A 23,072-nucleotide genomic window follows, 5' to 3' on the forward strand; every position below is an offset into this window, starting at 1 on the left:
TTGGTTTGATAAACTGAGCACGTGCGCATCGCTTGACACAGGGAACCAATCTGAGCGGAGGTCAGAAGCAGCGCGTGAACCTGGCCCGTGCCGTGTACAGTGACAGCGACATCTATCTGCTGGATGACCCCTTGTCCGCGGTGGACAGTCACGTGGGTAGAGCCATCTTCAGCGACGTCATCGGTCCTAAAGGAATTCTGAAGGGCAAGGTAGGGCCATCTTGATGTTCAGTTTAGAGACAGAGAGAGAGAGAGGGTTAGAGAGTGCGACAGGGAGACAAACAGACTTAATATTATTTATTTGCTTTAAGCCTTGGCCCCTCATGAAGAGAAACGCGAACAACAATTGATAAACTGTCAATAACCATGATAAAAACAGTTTGATAAGACGTAGCCATAATGATTACATCGAAAGCACACGGCGACTTTTATGTGCATCTAAAGGCTTTATGTGTGAGAGAGAGATTGATTCAAAAGGTTCAAAGGATTCAAAACCTTTATTACTCAATGATAAAGATTTTAGGCATTGCCTAGTCTTCCTTGTCCTTGTGACAACAATAACAAAAATAACAATTAGTCATAACGAGAGAGAGAATCGTGTGAACCATGTCAATCAAGGACGGATACTTTGGATTGTTTTTTTTCTCTACCTGATCAGACGCGCGTGCTGGTGACGCACGGCGTGCACTGGCTCCCCCTGGTGGACGACATTGTGGTGATGAAACAAGGGGAGATCAGCGAGGTGGGCAGCTACAGCCAGCTAATGCAGCACAACGGTGATTTTGCCCAGTTCCTCAGGACCTTCTTCGTCCGCGAGAGTGAGGAGGTGGACAGCGACATGAGCGAGGAGGAGCTGACAGACCCTGAAGGTACACTGTGTATGGGAGCACTGGAAATCGGTCAGGTTTCCTTCTAACTCACTGCCCACCCCCACACCTCCACCCCCACCCACCCACCCATCCACCCAACTACCTAGTGGAACTCCTTGCCTTAAAGATTAAGACGCTCCCAAAGTTTTAAAATGGAAGTCAAGACTCAGCTTTGTCAAATATGCCTTTGATTGATTGTAACGTATGTGAGTGTATGCTTTCATGTGTGTATGATTGTGTACACATAGTTTGCTGTGTACGTTTTAGTTAGCATGTACCTGTTGATGTGCGGTCTTGTCATAGTCATAGTTTGTAAAGTTTTCTCACTTTGTTGGACTCTAGCCTGCATGAATGGTGTAACGTATATAATATGTTATTGTTGTGACTAACGCACTTAGAGAGCTAGATTAATGTAAGCGCTGTATAAGCCTTCTTCTTCTTCTTCTTCTTCTTCTTCTTCAGATATTGATAATAATAGTAGTAGTCGTAGTTGATGTTGCTCTTGTTCTTGTTGTACATTATGATAAGTTAACTGGATGCAGAGTTAAGAGTTAAGCTATGTCTAGTTGATTTTTCCCATTCGAAAGGACTGATTTCAGACACGCATGTGTACGTTTGGTGACAGATTGTAATGCATGGAGCGGGTGCCCATTGATCAGTGCTGCTCTTGTGTAGCAGCTGAAGCCGATGAGGGTGGCGGAGGCGGGGAGAGGGGTGGGTGTATAAACTGAACTCTGTGCCAGGCCTTCACTCGCTGTCAGTGTAGGAGAAAGGTGGCAGAATGGTTAAGACGCTCATCTACCAATACAGTGTCCACGAGTGTCTGGGTTCGATTCCCGCGCTTGCCCTTTCTCCAAAGTTTGACAGGAAAAATCGAACTGAGCGTCTCATCATTCGGACGAGACGAATAACCGAGGTCCCGTGTACAGAACGCACTTTGCGCACTGAATAAGAACCCATGGCAACGTAAGTGCTGTCCTCTGGCAAAATTATGTAGAAAAACTCCATTTTGATAAGTACACAAAAATTAATGCTTGCACTCAGGGCCTGACTAAGCGCGATGGGTTCTGCTGCTGGTCAGACATCTGCCTGGCAGATGTGGTGTAGCGTGTTTGGATGTGTCCGAACGCAGTGGCGCCTCCTTGCGAAACTGAAACTGAAAGTCAGTGTGCTTGCTCAGTGAGAAGCCAGTGAGCTCTGTGCCATGCCTTCACGCGCTGTCAGTGTAGAAGGAAGGTGGCAAAATGGTTGAGCTATTAAGCTGTTCAGCTATTCAGGATCGTGAGAATGTGCTGATATCAGACACGCGTGTCACTTCTGGATGTAAGCAAGATCACACAAAAGGCAGTGTCAGTGTCGGAATTGTCAAACCTCTGTCATATCCCTTTGACGGGCGCAATAGGCGAATGGTTAAAGCGTTGGATTTTCAATCTGAGGGTCCCGGGTTCGAATCTCGGTAATGGCGCCTGGTGGGTAAAGGGTGGAGATTTTTTCCGATCTACCAGGTCAACATATGTGCAGACCTGCTAGTGCCTGAACCCCTTTCGTGTATACACGCACGCAGAAGATCAAATACGCACGTTAAAGATCCTGTAATCCATGTCAGCGTTCGGTGGGTTATGGAAACAAGAACATACCTAACATGCACACCACCGAAAACGGAGTATGGCTGCCTACATGGCGGGGTAGGTAAATAAAAACGGTCATACACGTAAACTGTTACAAGTCTGTCTGTGTATGTGTACGTGCCTGAAATCTGATTAAATGACACAGGAAACGAATGATGAGCGCCCAGTGGCAGCCGTCAGTCGGCTCTACCCAGGTAGGCAGCCTGTTGTGCAAATGATCCCGTGTTTGTAAAGCGCTTAGAGCTTGGTCTCCGACCGAGGATAGGCGCTATATAAATATAAGTATCCATATCATATCCCAGTGATAGCGATGAGGAAAAAGATCTGGGCTGACGTGGAGTCGGCCACTACGGACGCCACGGATGCCGGGACCTCGGGGGAGGAACCACGCCTCCGTTTGATGGCCGGCCTGGCGCGTCGTAGTAGGAAGAGGTAAGTTTGCATCTGGAGTGTCGGCAGATTCTTGGGGGGGGGGGGGGGGGCTGTTGTTGGAAGGACATGGTGGCGGTCTCCACTCTGGGAGGGACGCTCACTCAGTCTGGCTCCGCGACTAAGCCATTATTGTCGTTAGTAGGGGGGCTTAGTAGGTGGTGTCCTAAGTACGTTGAATCAGAACAGGCACCACTGAACACCACCGAAGTGACTCAGCAGCAGTGCAGGGTCTCCTGGCGACCTAACATCGATGGTTCCCTGCGGACTGCCGACGGTGGAACTGTGACGGACGAACCCGGGTGTGACCGTATATGGGGAAATCTGAATGAGCGGCCTAGGAGTAATGCCACTGAAATGGTGCAGATGATGGGGCAGCAAAAAAAAAAAAAAGTTTGCACCTGGTACCTGCTAAGGTGCGTTCTTTGCCACTCGCTGTAGATACCTCGTTATTGGCTTGTCTTACTACATTCCTTTTTCTTGGGTTTTGTTGTTGTTTTTAGCTTTTTAGCACACATAAATGACAGGATTAATTAGAGCAAAAAAAACAACAAAATGTTGGTCTTGACAAAGTATAAATGTTATGACTACTCATCCTTAATGAAATCGACAAAAGAGGTCGTTTATTTACCGCCCCCTCGGCCCCCCCCCCCCTCCTTCCCCTCCCCCCAAGACCCTTCACAAACCTTAGTTAATCGAGAACTCACCCACAAACAGATCTGCAGTGTAGCAGGCGTCATCTCAAGCCACCTTTCTCAAACCCTACTCCATCGTTTCGTCGTGATTTTTCTATCAGGAGGAGCGAGGGCTAAGCTACAATACTATGCACTAAACCATTCACCACTTCCAAGCTATTATCCCAAGTCCCTAGTCTACCTGTACCCCTACTCTACCTCCCCCCCCAAGCCCCCATTAGTTACTTTACCCAACCCCCTCTCCCACACTCACTTTCCTAAACTCCTGTCTCCCCACCACCGCCACCGCCCCAGTAAACCACCCTCCATAGCTTTGCCACCTTCCACAAATCCATCTGGTGTCTTTGTGCTGAACACAAATCGTCTCTTCCTTATATGGCTTACTTTCCCTGGTTTGTTGGTCACTAAAACCATTCCCCTCACAAGCTTCTGTCCCTTATATTGACTTCGTCACAACTCCAACACAAGTCATACTTCCCAGTTTCTTTTCTTGAGAAACTGAATGTATTTCTTATTTATCCTGGCATAAGTGAAATTAATTGAAACAGACCTTTTTCTCTGATTAATCAATCTTTTCGTCTTTTTCTGCGTCTTTTCTGTAGCTGTCATTGAAGCAACTTTTGGTTAATCACTGTTTAAAACTGCTGGACTGCTTAGAACATACTTCGAAACAAGAAAAAGGGGTCAATACAGGAACGAGAGAACAGCGGAACCAGTAGAATTGTTGGCAGTGATCCCCTCAGAGATCGCCGTAACTTTCTGCTAGGTTTCGTCGATCATTTCTTTATACGACGCCATCCAACCATGATCTCAAAGTGTACGCCTACCAACCATTCCGTATTATTTATTGTTTGGTTTATTTATATTCCCTGTGTGTGCTTCATTGTTATCAACACAAGCCTTGGTGTGTGTGTGTGTGTGTGTGTGTGTGTGTTAATCATGTCTAACAGTTCCCAGGCTTTCACTTTTTTTCCACCAATTTAGGAAATATAGAATAACGTTGTTTAAGTGTTGCACTACGAATCTAATTATACGAGGCACAACAACTCCACTGAGTGTATACTAATTAACAAACTGTATTGGCCAAAGAAAGACAGACACAGATAAAAAAAAATTAAAAAAATACGTATCAGAAGCATTATCGGGCTTCACCCCCTTGGAGCCAATATTCAATCGCAGACCGATTCAGAATTACCTCCCCTCTCTCTGTGACCCTCTATGTCTCTGTCTCTGTCTGTTTGTCTCAGTCTCTGTGTGTGTGTGTGTGTGTCTGTCTGTCTGTCTGTCTCTCTGTCTCTGTCTCTCTCTCTCTCTGTCTCTCTCTCTCTCTCTCTCTCTCTCTCTCTCTCTCTCTCTGAGCTAAAATCAGATACCTGCCGTTCCTCGGCCTGTGAAGTTGTAATATCTTTCTCGGTATAAAATACTGCTGTATGAATGTATTCTTGCAATATGCTTAAATAACTACATGCTCTATTCGTGATTACAGACAGCGAGAATATTTTGATCAGAACACATAATATAATGGAAACAGGGAAACATAAAGGAGAAAGAGAAAAACACGAGAAAGACACAAACTTGCAACAAATAGGAAACACATCTTAAATGTCTACCGTCTCAGATGCAGTCTGTTTGATTAAAAACAGATGCATTAAAAGAGATGCACGTGGATACACGCCCCCACCCCCTCACGCACGCACGCACACACACACACACACACACACACACACACACACACACACACACACACACACACACACACCACCACCACCACCACCACCACCACCACCACCACCACCACCACCACCACACCACACATCCACACACACACACACACCACCACCACCACCACCACCACCACCACCACCACCACCACCACACCACACATCCACACACACACACACACACACACACACACACACACACACACACCACCACACACCACCACCACCACCACCACCACCACACATCCACACACACACACACACACACACACACACACACCACCACCACCACCACCACCACACCACACCACACATCCACACTCATGCACACACACACACACACACACACACACACACACACACCCCCGCCCCCGCCCCCGCCCCGCCCCACACTCCACATGCACGCATACGTGTTTCAATGCAGGGCGATTTTCACAGGAAAGACAGAAGCAGACGTAGTCAGCGGACCCTGAAACACAAGGCGGGGCCAGCCCAGGAGAAGAGCGAAGCGGAAGAAAGACTGGAGGAGCAGGGAAAACTTACCCTGTCCGAGACCTTGACGAAGGGAAGGGTCAGTGTCATCTGAGGGTAATCGTTATTTGGTAAACCTGGGGAAAGCGTCAAAAGTGGATAGGTGTCAACCCAGAGACCTTGGTAAAGGAAGGATAAGTCATCATATAAGGGTAATCGTCATTGGTAAAGGGGTGGTAAGTTTCAAGGATGTAAGTGTCTCCCCAGATATTGGTGAAATGGGTGGGGTAAGTGTGAGCTAAGGCTCATCGTCATTGGTGAAACGAGGGTAAGTGTCAAGGGGATATTATAAGTGTCAACCCAGAGACCGTGGTGAAGGGAAGGGTAAGTGTGAACTATGGATATTCGTCATTGGTAAAGGGACAGTAAGTGTCGTGGATAAAAGTGTCATCGCAGAGACCTTGGTGAAGAGGAGGGTGTCAACTGAGGGTAATCGTCATTGGTGAAACGAGGATAAGTGTCAAAAGCGATTAAGTGTCAACCCAGAGACCTTGGTTAAGGAAAGGGTAAGTGTCAACTTAGGGTAATCGTTATTGGTGAAAGGAGGGTGAGCGTCAAAAGTGGTTTCAGTTTCAGTTTCAGTAGCTCAAGGAGGCGTCACTGCGTTCGGACAAATCCATACACGCTACACCACATCTGCCAAGCAGATGCCTGACCAGAAGCGTAACCCAACGTGTTTAGTCAGGCCTTGAGAAAAAAAGGTAAATAAATAAATGGATAAATACATAAAAAAAAAGAACTACTACTACTAATAATAATATGTATAAGGCGCAAAAACTTGATGAAGTCAACTATAAGCGTAAAAAAAGAAAAAGAAAGAAAAGAAAAAAAAAGTAATAATAATAATAATAAATAAATAAAATAAAAAGACAACAATGATGATAAATAAGCAAATAAATGTAAAACATGCAGACACACATTCACACATACACACACATATGCATAACAGATATGCACCAAACATGCAGTTTCACAGATATGAAAGCACAGTCAAATACACATAAACGTACATGAGCCCAACACACACACACACACACACACACACACATATTACCCTGCACCCCCTCTACCCCCCTCCTCCACACACTCAAAAGTGGATAAGTTTCAACCCAGGGGACCTTGACCAAGGGAAGGGTAAGTGTCAACTATGGATATTTGTCATTGGTAAAGGAAGGGTAAGTATCATTGATATAAGTGTCATCCCAGGGTGTCAACTAAGGGTAATCGTCATTGGTGAAACGAGGGTAAGTGTCAAGGATGTGAATGTCAACCCAGAGACCTTGGCTAAAGAAAGGGTAAGTGTCAACTAAGGGTAATCGTGATTAAAACGAGGGTAAGTGTCAAAAGCGGATAGTTGTCAATCTGGAGAAACTGGTGAAGATAAGGGTAAGTGTCCAAGAAGGGTAATTGCCATCGGTAAAGAGAGGGTACATGCCAACAAAGGGTAATCGTCATTGATGAAGGAAATGTCAAGCACGGGTGGATATATTCGCTTGCAAATATTGATCTGAACATGCACGTAATTCATGATAATTTTATTCTTGGCCTCTTGTATGCATGCTAAGAGGGATAGGCAGTTTCACTTTCAGTTTCAATGAAGTGTGAAAGCGTGCGCACGGATCCAGATTCACTGAACCACTTTTTTTATGTTAAAAGCTGGTGCTTGACACATATAAACCCGACGCGCTGATCAGGCCTACACCTTACCCTAGCCCGGTTCCTATAAAAACCCAACAAACATGAATATAAAAAAATAGCAGAAACCCTAGAGTGCGATTAATATAACTGTACTTTGTCATTTATTGTAGGAACGTGGCAGAATGGTCAAGGCGCTTATCTGCCAATACGGTGTCCGCGAGGGTGTAAGTTCGATTCCCACGTTCGCCCTTTCTCCCAAATTTGACTGGGAAATCAAACTGAGCGTCTCATCATTCGGATGAGACAATAAACCGAGATCCCATTTGCAGCAGGCACCTGGCGCACTGAAAGAGAACCCACGGCAACAAAATCGTTATCCTCTGGCAAAATTCTGTAGAATGAATCCACTGTGATAGGTAAACACAAAATCTCTCTCTCTCTCTCTCTCTCTCTCTCTCTCTCTCTCTCTCTCTATATATATATATATATATATATATATATATATATATATATATTAGTGTGTGCGTGCGTGTGTGTGTGTGTGAGTGTACCCCAGGCCAGACTAGCGTGTTGGGTTGTGGCTGCTGTCAAGCATATGCATAGCAGATGTGATGTAGCGCATCTGGATTTATCCGAACCCTGTGACGCCTCTTTGTGAAACTGAAAGCTGAAACTCATTTACTGTAACCTTGGCCAGGTGTCGCTGCCAATGTACCTGCACTACCCCAAAGCGGCAGGCTGGGTGTCCATACTGATAGCAGTCCTTTTCTTCACCGCCTTCCGGGCGTTCAGTGTCGTGGCCAACTTCTGGCTCCGTCAGTGGACCGAGGACCCTGTCCTCAACAACCAATCAATGACGGGGTCAGATGTCTTCGTGAATACCAATCACTACTACCTGACCTATTATGGCCTGTTTGGTGTCCTTCAAGGTGAGCGTTTTGGGGTGTTTCTGCCTTATGCTGTGGTCGTAATAGTTTCCTCAGCAGGGTGCAGACGTTAAGGACATCTTGGAAGATTGTTCTTTTGTTGTTGTTGTTGTTTGTTGTTGTTTTTGTTTTTTGTTGTTTTTTTCCGTTCATGCTTATTTGAATCCTTTGTTGATGATAATCGGAGAGCATTGTTGAAGGGGGTTTGGGAGGGGGGAGAAACTGAAGGATCAAACGTTGCATTTCTATGGGAATACACGCAGTTATAAAATGACAGAAACTTGAAACCATGTTCCACGTTTTAAATCATAAACTGACTGTTAACTCATTAATTTTATTTTTATGCATCGAAGTCATACATATAAGTGCTAATTCGTCCAACACATTGCCATGCGTTTGGGTATAGATCCTGCGCTTGTTTGGGAACACAGACAAACGTTCGGACATATAACATGTTCTGGCGAACAATATTGTGAATGCGTTGGTACATGCACTAACGAAAAGAAAAACCAACAACTAATTCCACAGTAACCGTAACGTGTTTGTGTAGTGGTTCTTTTCCTGGCGTACAACGGACTGTACTGGACACGGACTATTCAAGCCAGCAGACGCCTCCACGACCGCATGTTGACGTGTCTGTTCCGTGCTCCGATGGCCTTCTTTGACACGACTCCCAGTGGCAGGGTCATGAACAGGATCTCGACCGACATGGAAATTGTGAGTGTTTTGTGTGAGGTCTGCCGTGGTGTGAGTGAATGATTTAAGCGGTACGGGCACGCAATGTTTTGTGAACTCGTTGCGGGGAAATGACTTGCTGTTCGAAGATGTTCCAAGCATTGCATTAACACACTGGGGCGTTGCGCTTTCCCCTGGGAGGACAGCCTTGATTTCACACATAGAAATCTGTTATGACAAAAATAACTTTTTCAGGTGGACAAACTGATGTTAGCATGACGTTTTAAGTGAAACAGGTTTATGTTACCATGACGTTTTCTGGTGGACAATCTAATACTACCATGACGTTTTCAGGTGTACACATCTGATGTTGCTATGACTTTTTCAGGTGGACAATCTGATGTTACCATGACTTTTTTAGGTGGACAGTCTATTATTACCATGACGTTTTCAGGTGTACACATCTGATGTTGCTGTGACTTTTTCAGGTGGACAATCTTATGTTACCATGACTTTTTCAGGTGGACAATCTGAAGTTATCATGACGTTTTCAGGTGGATAATCTGATGTTACCATGACGTTTTCAGGTGGACAATCTAATACTACCATGACGTTTTCATATGTACACATCTGACGTTGCCATGACTTTTTCAGGTGGACAATCTGAAGTTACCATGACGTTTTCAGGTGGATAATCTGATGTTACCATGACGTTTCCAGGTGGACAATCTGATGTTACCATGACGTTTTCAGGTGGACAATCTGATGTTACCATGACGTTTTCAGTTGGACAATCTGATGTTATCATGACTTTCAGGTGGACAATCTGATGTACCATGACGTTTTTAGGTGGACAGTCTGATGTAACCATGACGCTTTTAGGTGGACAGTCTGATGTAACCATGACGCTTTTAGGTGGACAGTCTGATGTACCATGACGTTTTTAGGTGGACAGTCTGATGTAACCATGACGCTTTTAGGTGGACAGTCTTGTGTAACCATGACGTTTTTAGGTGGACAATCTGATGTACCATGACGCTTTTAGGTGGACAGTCTGATGTAACCATGACGTTTTTAGGTGGACAATCTGATGTACCATGACGTTTTTAGGTGGACAGTCTGATGTACCATGACGTTTTTAGGTGGACAATCTAATACTACCATGACGTTTTCAGGTGGACAGTCTGATGTTACCATGACGTTTTCAGGTGGACACATCTGATGTTACGATGACGTTTTCAGGTGGACAATCTGATGTTACCATGACGTTTTCAGGTGGACACATCTGATGTTACCATGCCGTTTTCCAGGTGGACAATCTGATGTACCATGACGTTTTTAGGTGGACAGTCTGATGTAACCATGACGTTTTCAGGTGGACAATCTGATGTACCATGACGTTTTTAGGTGGACAATCTGAGGTACCATGACGCTTTTAGGTGGACAGTCTGATGTAACCATGACGTTTTTAGGTGGACAATCTGATGTAACCATGACGTTTTTAGGTGGACAGTCTGATGTACCATGACGTTTTTAGGTGGACAATCTAATACTACCATGACGTTTTCAGGTGGACAATCTAATACTACCATGACGTTTTCAGGTGGACAGTCTGATGTTACGATGAGGTTTTCAGGTGGACAATCTAATGTTACCATGACGTTTTCCAGGTGGACAATCTGATGTTACCATGACGTTTTCAGGTGGACACATCTGATGTTACCATGACGTTTTCCAGGTGGACAATCTGATGTACCATGACGTTTTTAGGTGGACAGTCTGATGTAACCATGACGTTTTCAGGTGGACAATCTGATGTACCATGACGTTTTTAGGTGGACAGTCTGATGTAACCATGACGTTTTTAGGTGGACAATCTGATGTAACTATGACGTTTTTAGGTGGACAATCTAATACTACCATGACGTTTTCAGGTGGACAATCTAATACTACCATGACGTTTTCAGGTGGACAATCTAATACTACCATGACGTTTTCAGGTGGACAATCTAATACTACCATGACGTTTTCAGGTGGACAGTCTGATGTTACCATGACGTTTTCAGGTGGACACATCTGATGTTACGATGACGTTTTCAGGTGGACAATCTAATGTTACCATGACGTTTTCCAGGTGGACAATCTGATGTTACCATGACGTTTTCAGGTGGACAATCTGATGTTACCATGACGTTTTCCAGGTGGACAATCTGATGTTACCATGACGTTTTCCAGGTGGACAATCTAATGTTACCATGACGTTTTCAGGTGGACAATCTGATGCCTCTGATTTTGCGTGAAATCGTGTCCACCATCACCGTGCTCATCGCGACCATCGTGGTGCTGTTGGTCACGGCCCCGCTCATGGCCGTCATTCTGGTCCCAGTGGCCGTCCTCTGCTATTTCCCCATGGTATGGCATAGCTGTGAGATCCGTGTGATCAATGCCCCCTCGCCCCCCTCCCCCCTCGCCCTGCCATGGGAATTCATTGTCAAGAAATGCCGACAGACGAGAAGAGATGCAAATCACTTTCTCTTTCACACACGTTCGACCCAGTGAATAATGGCACCAAGATTTACAGCCTCAACATTTATTAACACGCACTTAACCGAATAACATGTAGACATTACCCAAAACATTTATTGTCTATTGCCTACACATAGGAACATGCACAGTTTCGTTACATTCATTCACATTTTGGGCTTTCGTTAAGAACTATTACTTTCAAACTATGAGGCAAGAATGCACTGGCTTTTAGTGCTGCAGGCTCGGGGGCTAGTTGGCCTTTGGGGTCCTTCCCAGTGCCGATTGTCCCATAGCCTTCTTGGCCGAGAGAGTGGGCATTTAACATGGGCAAGACACTTTCTATTGCAATAAAATGCTGGCACAGATAGCTGAGACATTTACCTCCTCTGATGTTCTGGTGGTCGAGTCGGACAGGACTTAACTGTTTGATACATGCGGTGGTCAAATGGTCACAGCGCTGGATTCTAGCCCGAGTTTCCTGAGTTCGTCTTCCTTCAATGTTGGCCGTTGTTGTTGGGTTTTTTTCTCTGTCTTCCCAGTAATTCCTATTTTGTTTTGTTTTCCTGCAAGCCTTCACGATTTTTTCTTTTTTTTCCAGTATTTAATGTATATCTATTATCTGTGCTGTTTTCTTATGACGATTAGGTTGTGATTTTGTGTACACTGCAATAGGCACTAGCTGTCCATTCTGCAGTGTTATTTGCCTATGTGGCTTTATGTATTTTTGTCTGGATTGAAGCATCTAAAAACACTGTTAAACGATTTTTTTTTTTGTAATCTGGGGGTGATGAATTAAGCGGAAGGGCTAACGTCCCAAACGAAGCGTAATCCTATTTGCCTGAAGGAGATTAATGGTTATAATAATGTCATAAACTGTGTCCCCTTTTTTTTTCTTTTCATGTGTGACAGACTTTTGTGTTTATAGCGGATGGTTAAAAAAAAATTAGTGGGGCAGTTCCGATATGGCCATGAACGTTCGGCAAAACTCTAGGCAACAATATCAAATGTCAGATCCGGTCTGTTGGTTTCCAAAAAGATACTCGTAGAGTAAGACGATATGTCTGACACTGCACAGTTTTCAACACCTAAACCAAATTGATTGTTATATAAATAGAATCCTTGTACAACCAGGCACGGTATTGTAAACCGATTTCACAGAGAGACATGACCATGTCAAAGTCAGAAAATATCTAAACTAATCGAAATTAACTGCCTTATACGAAAATATGTATACAGTCACAGTGAAAGTTTTTTTTATTTTATTATCAGTTGTTTCTTTTGTTAAACTTTTTTAATTGTACTTTTACTATTTGTACTATATATTTCAAATCGTCGTCTTTGATTCCCTCCTCAATCTACCCCATTTCTCCCAACTCGCCATACAACGCCCCTGTTAGCCCACCATTTCTCGTCATACAACGCCCCTGTTAGCCCACCATTTCTCGCCATACAACGCCCCTGTTAGCCCACCATTTCTCGCCATGCATTGCCCCTGTTAGCCACCATTTCTCGCCATACAGCGCCCCTGTTAGCCCACGATTTCTCGCTATACAACGCCCTTGTTAGCCCACTATTTCTCGCCATACAACGCCTCAGTTAGCCCACGATTTCTCGCCATGCAACGCCCCTGTTAGCCCACCATTTCTCGCAATCCGAAGTGAGAGAAATCGTGGGAAAACGAGACGTCGTGGGCTGACAGCCCCCCTCCACCTCCTCTTCCACTTATTTTTAATGATAACATTCACTTGTGAATATTAATTCCATTACGAGATAACTAATGCCTACAATCACCGACAGGCTGTATGTGACTGGACATTAAACAAAATTCCTCCTCCTTCCCCTCCTCCTTGAAATGAACCTCGCGGATACCGCACACACACACACACCCGTTGGTTTGCAGGCGGCTTACATACCCGTGTCACGACAGTGCAAACGACTGGAGGCCGTGACTCGCTCACCCATTTTCGCTCACTTCGGCGAGACAGTGAGTGGGGCGGCCACAATACGGGCGTACCGGGCCACTGACCGCTTCATCGCCGAGTCCCGGGCACGGGTGGACAGGAACCAGGTGTTCTACTTCACCTGGGTGGCTGGCATCAGGTTCGTTAGTTTTGGAGGGGGGGAGGGGGAGGGTGGTCACGTAGCATAGGGCCGAATGTGTTCGGTGTAAAGAGGGAGAGCAAATTTATTGCGATGCGTGTGTCAGTTTTTGTGTCTCTTGTTCTGTGTGTCTTGTCTCTCCCTGCCACTGTGTATCTCTGTGCCTGCCCCCCCCTCTCTCTCTCTCTCTCTCTCTCTCTCTCTCTCTCTCCCTCTCTCTCTCTCTCTCATCGTGTGTGTGTATGTGTGTGTATGTGTGTGTGTGTGTGGTTGTGATTGGGATTCGGGTGTACACATAATGGGCAAGAACTGATATATTTGGAATTTGGAATAATTTATTCCCTCTTTGCCATCGAATGTAATCACATCATGTTACACTGCTGAATCAGTTACACTGGCTTCCAATTGAGTCCCGCATTCACTATTAGCAACACTCGCCTTCAAACATTTTGACAAGTCTCTTCCATTGTATCTCTCCTCTGTATTGGAAACATATGAACCGCACAGAACATTAAGACCCAGTTCTGAAAAGCTGCTTAAAGTTCCAATGACTAATCTGAAATGCGCTGGAAATAGGTCTTTCAGAACTCAGGTTCCGCAAGTGTGGAACTCTCTACCTTCATCTCTTAGAAATTCCTCTGATCTACATCCCTTTAAGACAGATCTGAAAACTTACCTTTTCCGTAATAATTTTTGTTCTGGGCGGAATGGTTAAACCAAGGTATGCTTGTTGGCAAGTATCTTTGTGCTAGTATTTTTATAGTCCTGTTTTAATGCATTGTGTATTTTATGTAGTTTCGGTCTTAGATGTGATGTCATTTTTTCTATCTGGTTATTTTTAATGGGCGTGTATGTGTGTGTGCGTGCGTGCATGTGTTTGTGAGGTTACAATGCGCTGGTCGGCGTGTGTGAGTGTAGGCATGTTAGTGTGTCCGAACAGAATTCTATGTTAGAAAATAAGAAATACTCTAATTCTTATGCAGTTTTGTTTTTAGTGCAGTTGATATTTAATGTCAGTGTGTGTGTGTCTGTAAGGGAGGGACATTTATATGTCTCTTTGTGTGTGTGTGTGTGTGTGTGTGCGTGCGTGTGGGTGTGTGTGTGTGTGTTCTATAAAATGCATTTTGTTTTAATCTAAGCCTTATTTATTTCATAGCTTTTATGATCTTTAGTGTGTTTTTGCATTCATATGTACACACTGGATGTTTTCCATTGTCAGATAGCGGTTGATATGTTTTTGAAGGCATATTTATAGTCAACTATGATGTAAGGCGCTTTGAGCAGCATTGGTGCTGGATATCGCGCCATAGAAAAACTATGTATTGTTAATATTATTATTATTAACATGGAAAAAATAAAACTAGAATGCCTGCTCATGTTTATCAAAAACTGCAGGGAAACTCTAGTCTTATGATACGAAACTTAGCTTGTCCTAGAAACGTTAGTGAACGCCTCACTTGAAAAAAAGACATTACGTTTGCCTTGCCCAGGCACTTGAGGGTGTCTACCGTTAATTTCTGATTTGTCGTGTTTCACAAATTGTAAGTTCATTGAAAACGTACCTATGTTACGTTTTGATGAGATGTAGGACATCATTTGCCTCGTCAAAGAAAAACTCGGGACAGTCCTCATTCTCCTTGTCCTTGCATTTGGTCACCTGTGTGTGTGTGTGTGTGTGTGTGTGTGGTGTGTGTGTGTGTGTGTGATAATGATTTCAAAAAAATCAAAGACATTAATATTTCCTTTCACACGTGATGACACACCTTTGTGCAAGTAAGGCGTCATCAAATCACAGTCAAACATTATATGCCAGTCACTGAAACATAAGTACTTGACTTTAGAGTAATAGTTAGTCCGTGGTTAATTAGATTATAGTGTGTGTGTGTTCTTTTGTGTGTATGTGTGTGCTTGCTCTGTGTGTGTGCGTGTGTGTGTGTGTGTGAAACAAAACGATATGTGCCCTCAGAACCAAAACGTTTCCTGCTCATGTTTCTGTGCAGATGGATCCAGATGGCGCTGGATTTTGTGACGAATGTTGTGGTGTTCGCGGCGGCCATGTTGGAGATTGTCTCCCCTAATCCGTCAGGGGGCTCTGCCGGTCTTTCCGTGTCCTACGCATTGCAGGTTGGGAAACTGTGTGTGTGTGTGTGTGTGTGAAAGTCATCTTCCCATCAGTGATATTACTGAAAGTGTGTGTGTGCGTGTGTGTGTGTGTGTGTGTGTGTGTGTGTGTGTGTGTGAAAGTCATCTTCCCATTAGTGATATTACTAAAAGTGTATATTTTATAAAGGTAGATTTCATTTTGCCTGAGTTTGATACTGATGAGAGAGAGAGAGAGAGAGAGAGTACGCTTGCAGGCATGGTGATCGTGTGTCGAGTTTCGCTCATGAAACATTCAGCGACATGACCTCATCCTCCTTTGAATTCTTTGGCTCACTCCTACCAATTACAGCAGTTATATAATGCTGCCCCAATTTTGGCAAGGGGACAGGCCCGAACTCTGAACACGCACTTTTCGCACTGTCCCGCTAAATCGATCTCCTCTCTCGGGGCTTGTACTGTCTGTTTTCGTTTGCTTGTTTGTTTGCATGTTTGTTTGTTTTTCAGAGCGGTGCATTATTGAACGCAATATCAGGAAAGAAATGGTGTCAGATGTGTATGTTTGTGTGTGTGTGTGTATGTGTGTGTGTGTGTGTGCGTTTGTGTGTGTGCGTGTGTGTGTGAGTGTGTGTACGTGCGTGCGTGCGTACATGCTCGCGCGCAAGCATTCGTGCGTGTATGTGTGTGTGTGTGCGTGTGCGTGTGCGTGTTCGTTTTTTTGTTTAACGTGTATTCACAATTTTGGTTTCTGACGAAAATCCACCCCCTTCCCCACCCCCATACCTCCACTTCTTTCCCTATTCCTCTCTCCTCCTTTTGCATAAAAAAGTATGAACGTATAAAACAAGTAAACAACTCAACTGGTAACATTGCAACAGAGAGCCAAAGGGCCTCATAAATAAACTCTGAACTATAACGTGATTGTCGCATAAAATATTTCATGTGTGTGTGTGTGTGTTGCAGTTGTCATACACACTCAACTATATGGTGAGGATGCTGACCGACTTCGAAACCAACATCGTCTCAGTAGAGAGAATTAAGGAATATTCGGAACTTCCATCCGAGGTAATTCAGAATTTGTGTGTGTGTGTGTGTGTGTGTGTGTGTGTGTGTGTGTGTGTGTGTGTGTGTGTGTTCGGCTTCTTTCAGTGACTGACATAAGCTCTCAGCTTACAGTTTGGCCTACAGCAAACTGAATATATAGAGTGGTTCCTTCGCTGAATTGTGATTTACTGCTTAATCCTTAAAGACTGACTCTCAAATTAGGATGCGAGATTGCACTGGCTCTCAGTGCTGCAGCCTTGGGGACTGGTTGGCCTTCGGGAACCATCCCAACACCGACTGTCCTAAAACCCTCTTGGTCGAGAGAGTGGGGATGTAACTGAGGCAAGACACTCTCCACTATAATCAAATTCTTACCCAGATAGTCGGGACAGCAGTCGCTTCCTCTGCTGTTCTGGAGGTTATGGTCGGACAAGACCCTGATGTATGTATGTATGTGTGTATGTGTGCCTGTGTGTGTATGTGTGCAGGTATGTGTGTATGCATGTACGTATACAGGTCTGTCTGCCTGTATATCTGTATGTATGTATGTTTATGTGTTAATGTGTGTAAATATGTGTATGTTCGCACGCGCGCGCGTGTGCTTATATGTGTTTGTGTTAGAAAATATGAACGAATCTGTAGCGGAGACAAAGGTAGGCTGAAACACAAAATTAATCACATTGAACGTTTGTTATGAATCATTGTCACAAAAATCGTAGCAACACATGTACAGAGGTAAGAAAAGGCGAACCAGACTGGGGCAGATTGTATAAATAGTGTTTCGTGATGTGACAACGTATCATCCTATTATATGGTATGATATTGTATGATTGATATGATATGATTTTGATTTTGTATTGTATTGTACATGCATTGTGTCTTAAAGTTTTGTGTAGTATTTTATTGTAACGTAACCTATTGCGTCTTAAAGTATTGTGTTGTGTTGTATTGTAACGGAACGTATCGCGTCGAATCGTATTGCGCAACATAGCGCACGCGTTGATATTCTTTTAGTGTGTGTGTGTGTGTGTGTTCTGGCGGGTTGTGTGTGAGAGCGTGCGCATGGACGTGCACTTATATGTATATGCATATTTGTCAAATATCCTACTGTTTTGTTTTTGGTTTTTTGTTTGTTTCTTTGTTGTTTTTGTTTTTTGTACGATGTTCGATTCATTTGTGCTCTCGATGTACTGTCGTCACGATATTATCCCTCGTGACCTCGGTACACTTTGTTGTAAAGACGTGTTTTGTTCTGTTTTGTTCTGTTGTACTGTACTGTGCTGTGTTATGATGTATTGTAATGTGCTGTACTGTACTGTGTTGTACTGTACTGTACCGTACTGTACTGTGCTATATTGTACTGTACTGTGCTGCAATATGCTGCATTGTACTGCACTGCACTGCACTCTACTGTACTGCACTGTACTGTACTGCACTGTACTGTAATATGCTGCACTGTACTGTACTGCACTGCACTGCACTCTACTGTACTGCATTGTACTGTACTGTACTGTACTGTACTGCACTGCACTGTACTCTACTGTACTGTACTGCACTGCACTGTACTGCACTGCACTGTACTCTACTGTACTGCATTATACTGTAATATGCTGCACTGTACTGCATTGTACTGTACTGTACTGTACTGTATTGTACTGTAATATGCTGCACTGTACTGCACTACACTCTACTGCATTGTACTGCTCTGTATTGCACTATACTGTACTGCACTGCACTGTGCCTGTATTGTAGTGTAGTGAACTGTACTGTACTGTACTGTAATATGCTGCTCTGTACTGCACTGTGTTGTACTACACTTTACTGTACTGCATTGTACTGCACTGTATTGCACTATACTGTACTGCACTGCACTGTACTGTACTGTACTGTAATATGCTACACTGTACTGCACTGCACTCTACTGTACTGCACTGTATTGCACTCTACTGCGTTGCACTGCACTGTGCCTGTACTGCACTTCACTGCACTACACTGTACTGCACTGCACTGTACTGCCCTGCCCTGCACTGTACTGTACTGTACTACACTGCACTGTACTGCACTGCACTGTACTGCCCTGGACTGTACTGCACTGCCCTGCCCTGCACTGTACTGCACTGCCCTGCCCTGCACTGTACTGCACTACACTGCACTGTACTGCAACTGTACTGCACTGCCCTACACTGTACTGCATTGCCCTGCACTGCACTGCACTATACCGCACTGTACTGCACTGCACTGTATTGTACTGCACTGCCCTGCCCTGCCCTGCCCTGTACTGCACTGTACTGCACTGCCCTGCCCTGCCCTGCCCTGTACTGCACTGTACTGCCCTGCCCTGCCCTGCCCTGTACTGCACTGTACTGCACTGCCCTGCCCTGCACTGTACTGCACTGCACTTCACTGCACTGCCCTGTACTGCCCTGTACTGCACTGCCCTGCCCTGTACTGTACTGTACTGCACTTCACTGCACTGCCCTGTACTGCCCTGTACTGCACTGCACTGCACTGTGCTACACTGTGTCCCACACAGGCCCCGTGGGTGAACAGAGTGAGGAGACCCATCCCCACGTGGCCTCCCAGGGGCAGGCTGGAGTTCAGGGACTTCCAGACACGCTACAGGCCGGGGCTGGAGCTCGTCCTTAAAGGCGTCACCTGCCTCATCCAGGGCGGGGAGAAGGCGAGTCAATGTGTGTGTAGGAGGTGAGGGGGGGTGGAGGTGGAGGTGAGTGTGAGCGTGTCTTGGGGCGTGGTGTGTGTGTGTGTGTGTGTGTGTGTGTGTGTGTAAGAGTATGATTTGTGAATGTCTGTGTGTATGTATGTATGTGTGTATGCATGAGTTGTAATTTTCCATTTTTCCTTCTTTTTTGTGAACACGTTATCAATTATTTATTCCTTTTTTTCTCATTCATTTATTCATCTCAATCTTTACCTTTTCCAGATCGGTATCGTGGGCAGAACAGGGGCGGGTAAATCCTCCTTGTCACTGGCCTTGTTCCGCCTGATCGAGGCAGAAGGTGGCGCTGTTCTGATTGACGGTGTCAACATCGCTGATTTGGGTCTGCATGACCTCCGTCGCCGGCTCACCATCCTTCCGCAGGTAACACGTTTTATTCACGGCAATATTTAACTATAATGATGAATATAATCGTGTATATTTTATTGATTGATTGATCTGGACACTTATATTGTGCCTGTCCTCGGTCAGAGACCAAGCTCCAAGCGCTTCATTTTGCACAGTAGGTTGTCAACCTGCATAGACTCGAGCGAAAGCTGCCTTCGGGAGCTCATCATTCGTTTCCAGTGTCATTCAGTCAGGCCTAAGTCACACACACACATGTATATTTGATTGGACTTAACTGCGAAATGAAGAATCTCTCTCTCTCTCTCTCTCTCTCTCTCTCTCTCTCTCTCTCTCTCTCTCTCTCACACACACACACACACACACACACACACACACACACACACACACACAATCTCACACCCTCACACTCACACACGCATTCACACGCACACATGCGCACGCATGACGCGTACACACACACACACACACACACACACACACACACACACACACAGAGAGAGATTCAGACGAAGGAGGAATATCTCCTGTCAAGTCATGCTGGTTCATTTCTTGTACTTGTCTGATATCTCTTGACAGTGAAAAGACATTAAACAAACTAAACAGGATCCAGATGCAGAACTCAGCACGTGATTCTCGTTTATTTCGATATGAGCATGGGCCATTGCATCGTTGTCAGTACAGAGAGAGAGAGAGAGAGAGAGAGAGCAAAAAATAAAAATAAACATTAGCAATAGAGTACGTAGGCGAAGTAGGGAAAAGAGAAATCTGGATCACCAATAGTAGTAGAGCGAATCGAGAACAGGCCAGTCAGGAATTGGCGAATCGGGATGACAGAGTTTCCATCGCTCCAGGAGCCGGTGCTGTTCTCGGGGTCTCTGCGCTTCAACCTGGACCCCTTTGAGGAGCACAGTGACGAGGCTTTGTGGAGGGCGCTAGAGCAGGCCCACCTCCGTCACTTCGTGTCCACCCTGCCCGGCACTCTGGATTTCCAGTGCGGCGAAGAGGGGCTCAACCTGAGGTGAGTTCAGGGAGAGTGCATTTCAGCGCTGTGCCCGTGCCATGTTCGTTTTTCTCTATCGTGTTCGTGTCCGTGTTCGTTCTTTTGATTAACGTCTAGCCACATTTGTGATTTTAGACGAAAATCCATCATCTCCCCCCCCACCCCACCCATGCCTTAAATCATCACTACTTTCCCTGTTCCTCTCTCCTCAATTAGCTTTCTTTTTTTTAAAGGAAGAAGAATATAAACGAAATAAAATAAACTAACTAGTCAACCACCAGAATTACAACAAAGAGCCAATTGGGCTTCAAATTAAACTCTGGACTATTTCAAATACATGTTGATTATCATATTAGGCACTTCTAATGGAAGCAGCTGGAACTGCAGATTTTGTAAATGACATAGGTAAATATGGTTTTAACTGTTCACATTGATAGATGATATGCACGGGAGTAATTTCATTGCCGCAGATGCAAGTCACATTTGAAGTATATTTCGTTTTTATGGCATCCAGTCGTAGTCTGTATATTAGACTGGTGTGCCTTCTGCTACTGTGTGTGTGTGTGTGTGTGTGTGTGTGTGTGTGTGTGTGTGTGTGTGTGTGTGCAAACTCTGTTCCACACAAATACAAGAGATATTCCTCCTTCGCTTGGAGTCAATTCGCTTACTCGGCTTCTTTCCTTTTTTTTTCTTCCTTTGCTGCTGTCTGCTTGTACATTTCCCCTATCCGTGTACCAGCAGGCCTTGACAATTGTTAATGGGGGTTGAGAGAATATCTCATGATATGTTGCTTTGCTGGTGGTTGTTGGTGGTGTTTTGTTGTTGTTTTCGGTAATTGATTTTGTATTTAATGTGGTTGAAAATTTAATCAGTTGGTCAGTTCTGACATGTCCCTGTGCGGTTGGCTGGGTTATAAGTAGCAATGTGAAATGTTATGTCATCATATTTAGTTGGTTAGTCCTGATGTGGCCCTGTGCGATCAGTTGGCTGGCTGGACAACAATAAGCAAAATTGTTAAACGCTTTGATAACAACAACAGCAGTGGTGGTGGTGGTGGTGGTGGTTTGATTGATATGGATACTTATATAGAGAATATCCAAAGTCACAGACCAAGCTCTAAGCGCTTTACACACACGGAGTCATTCGCACAACAGGTTGCCTTGGTTGGAGCCGACTGAGGGCTGCCACTGGGCACACATCATTCGTTCCTGTGTCATTCAGTCAGATGTCAGTCACGCACACACACACACTGACAGGTAACACTTTACATGTATGACCATTTTGTTTATTTACCCTGCTATGAAGGCAGCGATACTCCGTTTTTGTGGATGTGCACTCTGGATATGTTCTTGTTTCCATAACCCACCGAACGCTGACATGAATTACAGGATCTCTTGCATGCGTATTTGATCCTCTGCTTGCGTATTCACACAAAGGGGGTTCAGGGACTAACAGGTCTGCACATATGTTGACCTGGGAGATCGGAAAAAAAGTAATCTTCATCCTTGACTCACCAGGGGTGGTTTGCATGAGCGAACTTAGCCCATCTCCATGGAATTGCTTAGGAACAATCTTAACTCATGGCGAACTTCACGCTACAAAGATCGCCTCATCCAGCCCAGGCCCAGGAGAGGGTTGTATGAGCGGGGCTAAGTCTGCCAAGCGTCAACAATATTATCCAAACCGGTTGGAATCAACGTGGGCCTTCTTAACACAAAACAAACTTTACGAATTCTAAGAGCACTCGTGCAAAACCCAGCCCAAGTGCGATGGGGTTATCGAACTCAGGAAACTCAGTGGCGGGGTGGGGGAGGGGGGTAGGTCAGAGAATCCAGCAGCGTTCTAAAACCAGTTGATCCACGTCACTCGTCAGGGTTTCAGCCATTGATGTCAAACGCTACTGATGACAAAACAACAATAAGGACTGGTGGTAACAAGTTACACAGCTTCAAGTCAATGCTGCCTACCGATGCAGCTAGCACACGGATAAATTAAAAGCCACACTGGAATAAACCCAGACACTTCCTCTAAAAAGAAAAAAAACACCTCCAGGCTTGTCTTTATACCGATCATTTGACTTGGTGCACACAGCAGCAAATGACAAAA

General features: G+C 44.8%; 1 protein-coding gene across 3 annotated transcripts in view; it reads left to right on the forward strand.

Moving 5' to 3' along the window:
* Window positions 1-23,072, forward strand: part of LOC143283734 (multidrug resistance-associated protein 1-like) — a 62,598-nt gene that overhangs the window by 33,298 nt on the left and 6,228 nt on the right. For all 3 annotated transcript variants that reach the window (XM_076590018.1, XM_076590019.1, XM_076590020.1), the window contains 13 exons: window positions 42-209; window positions 658-868; window positions 2,799-2,928; window positions 5,780-5,912; window positions 8,208-8,439; window positions 8,987-9,153; window positions 11,380-11,523; window positions 13,538-13,737; window positions 15,738-15,861; window positions 16,801-16,902; window positions 19,415-19,561; window positions 19,823-19,981; window positions 20,818-20,984. In XM_076590018.1, coding sequence (XP_076446133.1) covers window positions 42-209; window positions 658-868; window positions 2,799-2,928; window positions 5,780-5,912; window positions 8,208-8,439; window positions 8,987-9,153; window positions 11,380-11,523; window positions 13,538-13,737; window positions 15,738-15,861; window positions 16,801-16,902; window positions 19,415-19,561; window positions 19,823-19,981; window positions 20,818-20,984 — 2,084 coding nt within the window. The remainder of the gene's footprint in view (window positions 1-41; window positions 210-657; window positions 869-2,798; window positions 2,929-5,779; window positions 5,913-8,207; window positions 8,440-8,986; window positions 9,154-11,379; window positions 11,524-13,537; window positions 13,738-15,737; window positions 15,862-16,800; window positions 16,903-19,414; window positions 19,562-19,822; window positions 19,982-20,817; window positions 20,985-23,072) is intronic.

Source organism: Babylonia areolata, chromosome 7 (assembly GCF_041734735.1).
Source record: "Babylonia areolata isolate BAREFJ2019XMU chromosome 7, ASM4173473v1, whole genome shotgun sequence".
Lineage (NCBI taxonomy): Eukaryota > Metazoa > Mollusca > Gastropoda > Neogastropoda > Buccinidae > Babylonia > Babylonia areolata.